This window comes from Pan troglodytes, chromosome 18, assembly GCF_028858775.2.
Source record: "Pan troglodytes isolate AG18354 chromosome 18, NHGRI_mPanTro3-v2.0_pri, whole genome shotgun sequence".
Taxonomy (NCBI): domain Eukaryota; kingdom Metazoa; phylum Chordata; class Mammalia; order Primates; family Hominidae; genus Pan; species Pan troglodytes.
This window is the reverse complement of record NC_072416.2, coordinates 65,045,012-65,055,044: the sequence shown is the minus strand read 5'-3', so window position 1 is coordinate 65,055,044 and position 10,033 is coordinate 65,045,012. Positions and strand designations below refer to the sequence as shown.

At 54.1% G+C, this 10,033-nt stretch overlaps 1 protein-coding gene across 1 annotated transcript; it reads right to left on the bottom strand.

Annotated features, from left to right (window-relative positions):
• Window positions 1-601: 601 nt before the first annotated feature.
• CES4A (carboxylesterase 4A) lies at window positions 602-9,306 on the bottom strand. Its single transcript, XM_024353739.3, is given in 13 exon segments — window positions 602-916; window positions 3,054-3,126; window positions 3,352-3,414; window positions 3,417-3,479; window positions 4,476-4,629; window positions 4,997-5,077; window positions 5,646-5,786; window positions 6,317-6,355; window positions 6,510-6,614; window positions 6,696-6,800; window positions 8,411-8,564; window positions 8,869-9,014; window positions 9,092-9,306. Coding segments are annotated over 13 exon segments (1,401 nt in total). The 5' UTR covers window positions 9,200-9,306; the 3' UTR covers window positions 602-747.
• Between the last annotated feature and the right edge of the window lie 727 nt (window positions 9,307-10,033).

Below are 10,033 nucleotides of genomic sequence, written 5' to 3'. Positions count from 1 at the left end.
TACCCCAGGCAACTTTGCAGTAGCACCCTTTGACTGAGTGTAGCATCCAGGCACAGCCCACTAAGGAACAGGCAGCAATACTTCCTTTCTCTCAGGGCTCAAATTGAGACATCATTCACTTCACACACCCATTTTATAGGTGGAGAAATTCAGGTCTAATCAACACTTCTTTATTGAAGAGACCACCCCTGTGTATAGACTTTGGAGTGGCCCTGGGGGAGATAAGTGTGGGTGGGAGAGAAGATCCCAAACTACCAAAAGTTTGCTCCATGTCACAACCTGCCCTAGGCCTCCAGGCCAATGTGAACAGACAGGCACAAGGTTGAGCAGGATGGATGGTAAATGCCAAGCTGGGTGCAGTGACAGGGGCAGTGGCAGTCTGGGTCGACCTCCCATAAGAAGGAGCCACAAGGAGACATTGAAGGGTGGGAGGATTTGAAGAAGGGAAAAAAAGAGGTTGTCCTGAGGCTGGAGAGCTGAGCACAGTGTGGTGTTGACAGGGCCTGGCCTAACTGGATGTCAACAGTGAAGTAGGGGGGCATCATGGGATGTCAGGCTGGAAAGGGCAGTGCAGGTCCCACACAACAGGCAAAAGCTCTAGCTTTGGCCTGGAGGCAGCAGGGAGCTCCTGCAGTTCTAAATTTGGGTGGGTAGAACTCTTGTCCCCAGGTATGTCCATGGCTAGTCTCCCCAGGGCCTGGGTGGTGGGGGCAAACCCCTCTTTGGCTCCTTCCTGCATAGCCACCCTTAGAATTGCCTCTGCTTCTCAGGTCTTTGAGACCGGTACAGACTCATCCAAAAAGCCATCTTCTTCTCCTTGAGCTTCATGCCCACTCTTGTGGTAAAATCCAGCTGCAGGTACTTTTCATCCTTGTTGTAGCGTGGCCAGCAGGGCAGATTCCCATCATTGGGGTTTCTGCCCAGAAATAAAAAAGAGAGGATTACCTGTGTTCCTTTTCATCCTGCTTCTTTCTTTCACCCTTCCCTTGGGACCTGGGGTTCCAGAGGGCTTTACGGAGATGATACTTAGAACTTTAATAAAGAGTAGGAAAGTGTGTATTGGGGTGGGCCTTCCAGGCAGAGCAAACAGTATGTGCCAGGTTGAGAGATATAAAAGACCAAGGCTTTTGGAGGAAGCACAAGTCAAGAGTTAGGTAAAAACAGAGTGTGTGTGTGGCCAGGCCTGGTGGCTCACGCCTGTAATCCCAGCACTTTGGGAGGCTGAGGCGGGCGGATCACGAGGTCAGGAGATCGAGACCATCCTGGCTAACATGGCGAAACCCTGTCTCTACTAAATATACAAAAAAAAAAAGCCGGGCGAGGTGGCGGGTGCCTGTAGTCCCAGCTACTCGGGAGGCTGAGGCAGGAGAATAGCATGAACCTGGGAGGTGGAGATTGCAGTGAGCCGAGATCGCGCCACTGCACTCCAGCCTGGGTGACAGAGCGAGACTCTGTCTCAAAAACAAACACAAAAACAAAAAAAAAGAGAGTGTGTGAAAGGGATCGAAGTGGAAAGGAGATGACATAGGAAAGATTTTGAAAGGCCTTTCACGCAAGGTTGAGGAGCTGGGACTTTATCTTGGAGGCAGAGAGAAGCCATGAAGAGTTTTAAACAGGAGAGTGACTTGGTCAGATGTTATTTCAGAAAGACCCCTTGGGCTGGGTATGGTGGCTAACGCCTGTAAGACCAACACTTTGGGAGGCATAGGTGAGAAAATTGCTTGAGCCCGGGAGTTGGAGACCAGTCTGGGCAAAATAGCAAGACTTCATCTCTACAAAAAATACAAAAATTAGGCTAGGCGTGGTGGCTCACACCTGTAATCCCAGCACTTTGGGAGCCCGAGGTGGGCAGATCACGAGGTCAGGAGATCGAGACCATCCTGGCTAACATGGTGAAACCTCATCTCTACTAAAGATACAAAAAAATTAGCCAGGCATGGTGGCAGGCACCTGTAGTCCCAGCTACTCGGTAGGCTGAGGCAGGAGAATGGCATAAACCCGGGAAGCAGAGCTTGCAGTGAGCTGAGATTGCACCACTGCTCTCCAGCCTGGGTGACAGAGCGAGACTCTGTCTCAAAAAAAAAAAAAAAAAATTAGACGGGCATGGTGGTAGTCTAATTCAGCTACTTGGGTGGCTGAAGTGGGAGGACTGCTTGAGCCTGGGAGGTCAAGGCTGCAGTGAGCTGTGATTGCACCACTACACTCTAGCCTGGGCAGCAGAGTGAGACCCTGTCTCAAAAAAATTAAAAAAAAAAAAGAAAAAGAAAGACACTTTGAGTGTCATAAGGAGGATGAATTGAAAGGAGAGAGGCCAGGCGCAGTGGCTCATGCCTGTAATCCCAGCACTTTCAGAGGCCGAGGTGGGTGGATAGCTTGAGGTTAGGAATTCAAGACCAGCCTGGCCAACGTGAAACCCCACCTCTACAAAAATACAAAAATTAGCCAGGCGTGGTGGCCTGTAATCCACCTCAGGAGGCCGAGGTGGGAGAATCGCTTGAACCTGGGAGGCGGAGATTGCAGTGAGCTGGGATTGCGCCACTGCACTCCAGTCTGGGTGACAGAGCGAGACTTTAAGAAAATAGTCACAAGGCTAGCCAAAGCTTTCTTTACATGTCACCTGCCCCCTAGGCTGGGCCAGACACCTCCTCTATGCTCTCAAAGTGCCTTGTGCTCCCCCAATACAGCTCTCAGCGTACCGGATTGTAATTTCCTGATTTTATGTGGTGAGCTGCTGGAGGATGGGGCTCATGTCTGCAACATCCTTGAATTCCAGCTCCCAGTACTGGGGCTGGGCCCAAAAGAGTGCAGTGGTGAATGACTGTGGAATGCTTGAGTGAATGAAGAGTGTGGGTCATGGATCAAGAAGGACACATTCTAGAGACGTTTAGGATCCGGTGACTGACTGGGAAAAGCTGAAGAAGAAGGGGCACCCTGGTTGGGCTGACTGGGCAGTTCCTGTAGGACATGCTGGGGCAAATATCCGAAGCAGCTGGCTTCTTCGGGTCCAGCACTGGGCAGGTAGAATGCCCAGATGTGCTGGGGGGCAGACTCACCCTGTGAGGGCAAATTTGGCCCAGTATTTCATCATCCGGAGGCTAAGTGCCTTCTCCTTACCCATGGAAAGGCCTGGGGGCAGAATGGGATGTGGGATTTCGGACAGAGCAGGGGACACTGACCTCCCACCCTACTCCTGCTGCTTCTGCTGCTTCCGGAGCAGAAGACTTTCATTTGGGAGAGCATCACAGATTAGGAACTGGTGAGCTCCCTGTGGCCAGCCAATGGAGGGGTGGGTCTGCATCCAGAGGTGGGAGACTGGACACCCAGTTGGGGTATCAGGTGGGACCTTTGCACCTGTGGTGAAGGGGCCCCCAAAGAGGAAGTACATCTCATCCCCATGGTCTGCCCCATCAGTGGGGGTTTGACGATTATTCCACGAGCGTGGTGCTCAAATTCATACAGGTAGACAGGGAGGCCGGCATCTGTGAATAGGGAAACTGAGGAGGGATGCAGGAAAAGCCTCTGCCTAGGCTTCTTATCCACCCCATGCCTCCCACTCACCTGCACCAAGCAGGAAAAAGAGCTTTGGCTTCAGAATCAAGGGGGCAGACTTGAATCCTGTCTGCACTACTCATTCGCTGTGTGACCTAAAGCAAGTTGCTCTACCTTTCTGAATTGTATCAATAATTCCTTATCTTCAGACTGAGAATACTAAAACCTAATTCACAGGATTGTGGCCAGGATCATGGAAGCCTTCCTTTTCCCTGATCTGAACCTTCCTTTCTTGGCCTCATATTGAAGGGTCTTTGGTGTCTGCATTTTCCAGCCCCCCCCCTTTTAACCTGTTACCCACATGTTCCCCTAGCCCCAGTCAGCCTGAACTTTCAAGGTGCCCCTAAGCCTGTCCTCTCAGCCAGGAAGCCTTCCCTGACCACCCCAGGCTTCTCCTCTGGACTGTTTGAGGTCCTGCCCTTGTTCCTAAGGAAGAACAGTTCCTCTCTTATACTTTTTTTGTTTTTTTTTGAGATGGAGTCTCGCTCTGTTGCCCAGGCTGGAGTGCAGTGGTGTGATGTTGGCTCACTGCAACCTCCCCCTCCCAGGTTCAAGCGATTCTCCCACGTCAGTCTACTGAGTAGCTGGGACTATAGGCATGCGCCACTACAGCTGGCTAATTTTTTTGTACTTTTAGTAGAGATGGGTTTTCACCATGTTGGTGAGGCTGGTCTAGAACTCCTGGCCTCAAATGATCCGCCCACTTTGGCTTCCCAAAGTGCTGGGATTACAGGCGTGAGCCACCATGCCTGGCCCCTTCCTCTCTTGTAGTTGATAGCATGCTGCCTCCTCTGTGATATCTTAGAATCCTATACTAGCCCAGAAGTACAGAGAGGGTAGGGGAGCAGTCGATAAGCCCAGTTGGTAAACAGCACACCTGGAGAGTGGACGGGGCCAGTGTGGCCACTCTTGGGGACCCCACATACCTCGGTGGTAGTGAGCAGTCTGCAGCGTGGCATACACGAAAGTGGCATCTTGAACTATGTCCATCATACGGTTTCGTAGCATCTTCCAGTCATGCTCATTGACATTGTCCAGGTACTCCTCCACCACAAGTGGTACCTGCTCCTTGGTGATATTCTGAGTGAGGAGGCCACACTTACCTGAGGCCTGGGTGCCAGCTGGGCCAGAGGTGGGCCCACCAGTGACTTGGATCCATGCTCAGCCCCCCAGGAGTTTTTGGCCTGGGAGGGGGAAAAAAGGGAGCTTCCTGGGAAAGTTTCTGTCTCTGCTGATTGTAACCCCTGATTTTGCTGCATAACTGCCCCTGTGACCCTGAGCACCTTACCTGTAAGCAGTCATCTGATCCCACAGCAAACCCCAGACCCTCCAAGAAAGATCCTTACCCTGGCTGGGAGCCCCTTTGCAAAGAGCAGCTACTAGGTTAAAAAAAACAGGGGGGTCAACCCTGTCCGAACTGAGCATCCCTGCCAGCTGGGTCCCTCACCAACAGGGTGCGGGTACTCCAGAGCATCTTAGTGATGGTTTCCTTTCTCATCGCCTGCCGGTTTAGCGGGAACTTCATGATCTGTTCACAAGACAAGGACCCCAGTGTGGGTCAGGCCTGAGCATTAGGAGGGATTCTGGCCAGAGCTACAAAGGCCCCAAAGGTCTTGCCCATCTAATGATGAGTTATCAGACACAGCACACAGCCCAGGAAGGGCCCATGACTCTCTCTTGTCCCCCTGCTCCCATCCTGCTCATCACTACCACCTGGGCCAGAGCTGAAGTGGTACTGAGTGGGGGTCCACCCTGAGTTGGGGCATCTACCCTGACCCAGGAGCAAGGGAGGGCTTCAGGATTTGCAGTTGCCTAGAGGCTTGGGAATGAACATCATAACCCATCTAAACTATGATCTGAGAATTTGTGGTCCTCAAATCTCTAGCAGGCCATACTTCTCCCTTCTTCCCCTCCATCATTCATGGCCAGTTTTCACTGTACAGGGACTATAGGAGGCTCCCAAACATAGGGCATCCACAGAGGGGCTACTGGCATCTGACCTGGTGCCCAGCACCGTCCAAGAGGCATCCTTCCCTGCCTCCACTATGGTACTCACTTATGTAAGGCAAGAGCCAATTGAACTCCTACTCACTTACATAAGGCAAGAGCCAATTGAATTCCAGGTTGTTGACACCTAGAAGGTAGGGCACAGATGAAACCTGCCCCTGGGTCAGGAGCACCAAAGGGTCATCTGGGATCACCACACCATCCACCACAGGGCTCATGGACCAGATAATCTACAAGGCAAAGGGCATTTCCAGCCAGTCTCCTCAAGTATCCTCCCAGGGTCCCTGCGACCTTGGGTGCCCCTTCAGAGGCTGCTCTAGCCTAGGTTCTTTGATTGGGAAAAGGCTGGGGCTGGCATGGTGAGCCCCAGGAGGATGGGTGTGGGAGGGGAGCAGCATAGGCAGGACCAAATTACGTGGACTTGGGATGGCCACGGGTATCTGTATAGCTCACTCCTTCACCTCTTGAAAATCTTTGCTAAATTTCACTTCACTGAGTCCTGTTCTAGCCATTCTATTTAAAAGTCCATACCTCCCAACATGTCCAACCCCTTTACCCTCTCCATTCCTTGCTATTCACTTATCACCTTCTAAGGAGGTGGACAATATATTTATTTATAGGGTTTATTCTCCTTCCCCACTGGAACATCAGCTCCACTAGGGAAGGGATCTTGGCCTGAACAATTCCCTAAGTATCCCAAGTGCCTGGCACAAAGTAGGTGTTAAATAAATACTCAAATTGCAGAATGTGGCCTGTTTACCTCTTCAGGGTCTCTCTGGAAGTTCAGTTGGAGGAATCTCTATGGGGGAGAGGAAGGGATCAGAGTTAAAGGAAGTCTCCCTCGTGTGCTCTTGAGACAGGGTCCCTGGGGAAGTAGTTGGGGGTGGCTGGGTACCAGGATAGGAGGATGGCCCTCAGGCAGCCAGGTCAGGCAGCTGGAATGTTCTACCTACCATCTTGTTGGACACACGCATCACCTTGGTCCCTGATAGTGCCCTCAGGCAGTTTACCAGGATCTGTGTGCTGTTGTGGTTGCATCCAGCCAGGTGGGCAACCTTCTATAGAGAGAAGAAGGGATGCTCAGGGGTGCTTCCATCCTGCCCTTCCATGCTGAGCCCTGGGGAAGGAGAGGCACTCACCTTGGCCACTTTCAGTGGGTTACGAGTGATGAAAAGTCTGAATAACGCGGTGCCACTCTGGGAAATGGCCCGATGGAAGAGACCCGAGGCTAGGGGTGACATCATCTGCAAGAACAGGGAGGAATATACCCGTGAGATGCCCAAGTAGAGACACCTGGGCTGTTCTGGGCATCTGTCTGGCCATGGGCAGGCAGCCTGAGTGAAGCCAGGAAGGGCAAGTAGCTGGGAGGGAGTCAGGAGTCCTGGGGTGATGTCCTAGACCTAAAGCCAGTGGTATTCCTGCCTCTGGTCTGTACAGTGGGCCCCAGTGGGTTCCAGAGGGGATGTGAGATTGGGGGAGGGAATCTGCTGGTGTGGAAAAAGGGTCTCCCTCTACTTTAGGGCTAGAAATGAGGGGTAGGTGGAAGGGACCTCATGGTTTCCCCAGGTTGTTACCTGTACTGACAGCTGTTAGCCTCTCTCCACTGCCCAAGTTGGGGGAACAAGTACATCTAGGGCCTCCCATCCTGTCCCTTGGATACCTCAGACTTCATGTGCCCCAAACCTGCTCCAGCCAATCCCTGTCTGGGTGGCATTCCTTACCCCATACCATCCCCCAGCCCCAGGGGCCTTCCCTATCTCTGCTAATGACCACACCCCAGCTGCCCTAGTCCTGCCCATTTGGCCTCCTGGATCACTCTGAGCCATCCTCTGCTCTCCATCTTTCCTGCCCCTGCTTTAGAGCCAGCCCCCATGATCTCTCCTAGGATATATCCTATCCCCATCCCTGCCCCTCCCAGTAGCTCTCCGAGTCTCTGCTCCTGTTTCTTGCCAACCCAGTCCCATGCAGCAGGCTGAGCCATCTCTCTAAATGCACATCTGATCATGTCACTTTGCTGCTTACAATCTTTCCCTGCTTTGGAGAATCGCTTGAACCCGGGAGGCGGAGGTAATGGTGAGTTGAGATCACGCCATTGCACTCCAGCCTGGGCAACAAGAGCAAAACTCCGTCTCAAAAAAAAAAAATTTTTTTTTCCTCTGCTTTTTAGTGAATTTTGGATAAAGTTGCTTAATTCTCTGGGCCTTCCTTTCTTTATCTGTAGAATGGAGACAACAGTACTTTTCTTTTTGGACTATTGAAGGAATTACATGGATGACGACACATAAGGTGCTTAGAAGAATGCCTGGCACACAGGAAGTGCTCAGCTGTTGAGTATTATTATGACTGTGGCCAGCAATGTCCTGTGTGATGTGTTCACTTCCTAGCCATATGCCCCTCACAGGGCACCTTACAGTACACCCACATTCCAGGCACATCCCAGGTCAGCAGTCACACAGGAGTCAGGGGCAAAGCCCGTCAACTCATGCCCCTGGCTTGCAGGCCTGGTGTGAGGTCCTAGCCTTGCCCAGGGGGCAGATGGTGGGCTCTGTTCAGGGGATAGAGTTCTGGGGGAATGTGGAGAGGCAGAAGGTGCTGGGTAGCACCTGGATTCACTGATTACCCCAAGCCTCAGCACTACCCTTCCTGGGGCTCAGTTTTCTCATCAGTGCTATCCCTCAACAGAGGAGACATCCTTGGCTGTGAGGGGCTGTACCCTTGGCAGGGGCGAGAGCATTTCTGTGGCAGGCACGTTCCTGTACACGCAAATCTGCACATGGCCTGTGCAGTGGAGCATACATTTGTGGGAACGCAGGAGCCTAAGTCTGTGCTCGGTCCGTCTGGGCATTGCTCTCACCAGTCCTGAGATGCTCATGGCCCCCGCCGACTGGCCGAACAGGGTCACATTTCCTGGGTCTCCCCCGAAGGCTGCGATGTTCTCCTGCACCCAGCGCAGAGCCGCCATCTGGTCCAGCAGCCCCCAGTTCCCGCGCGCGTGGCTGTCGTCCGTGCTGGGCATGTGGGGTTCACTGTCAGGGTCCCGGGCCTCGACAGTCGGGGCGCGTTGGGCTGCCCTCCTGGGCTTCCCCCACCCAGCCCAGCCTTGCCCCTCTAAGACCCAGTCCTGCGACCACACCCCCTTCCTTGGAGTTAGCTCGCCCCATCCAGACGGTATGGAGCGCCCGCCCCTTCCACCGAGCGCCAGGCCCCGCCCCCGCCTCACGGCCCCACCCCCCCATCCCCTCCCCAGGCCCCGCCCCTCCCTTCCCACCCAGTCCCCGCCGCTCCGGCCACAGCTGCGGTCCCAAAGGGTACCGGCCCCGCCACCTCAGGAAGCCGAAGATGCCGAGCCTGTGCTGCACAAACACCAGCACCACTTTCTCGCGGGCGGCCAAGTCAGAGCCCTCGTACGAAGAAGCAGCGCCCACGATGAAGGCGCCTCCCGGGAACCAGACCATCACCTGGACGAAGAAGGCCGGGGCCTGAGCGGGGCGGTGGGCGGCGGTGGGACCGCGGGCGCGGGAGACCTGGCACTCACTGGCAGCTGGGGATCCCCGGGCGCGCGCGCCGGCGCGTACACGTTCAGGTACAGACAGTCCTCGCTGAAGCGCAGCCATTTGTACCGTTCCCGCGTACTGACGTACATCGAGGCCAGCTGGCCCCAGGACTCCTGCAGGCACCTGCGGGCACCAGGTAGCGGCGGCGGCCGCGGGAAGATCGTTTCAATCCAGGGTCCGCAGTGAGAAGACGGAACCCAAAGCAAAATCCAGGCAGCGTCTGTGCGCGTGCGTGTGCGTGCGCATGTGCGTGCGTGTCCGTGTCCAGGAGGCCTCCGCCAGCCCCGGGGCCCAGGACTGGGAGGCAGGTTGGCCTCTCAGGAACCATCCCCTCCCTGCCCGGCGCCTCAGTCCGTGGAGAGATTCCTGCTCCTGTTGGTGCTGTCAAGGCAGGAACCTGCCTGCCCTGGGCACCTCCCTGTCTTTCATGCCCCACCCTCCCCTCAGTCTCCCTTCTGCCTCCCAAACAGCTCTGGAATATGGTCCCTCCCCTCCATCCCCATCTCTGGGGAGATGTCAAGGCCACCACCGTCTCTGGTCTGGACAGTACCCCAGCCTCTTCACACTCCTCCTACTCCTCGGCCACACTCTGGCGGACTATGTCACTCCTCTTCTTCATATCTTCCCTAATATGTACAACTATGATATATCAATAAAAACAAACAAATCAACAAAAATCTTCCCTGACTCTCCACTGCCCTCAGGATAAAGTTAAGATACCCGGAGTACCCAGGCCCTCCTTTCCATCCAGTCATCTCTGTCCCAGCCACCCTTTGCTGTAGATACATGTGGCCCCTTGCCTCCCACCTCCAAGCCTGTGGGCCTCAGTCCTCTCAAGCAAATGCCTTCTGCCCTGCCCAGCAAACTCCTATTCGTGTTTAAGGCCCAGCTTAAGTGGTGTCTCGTCTCCTGGTCACTTCCTC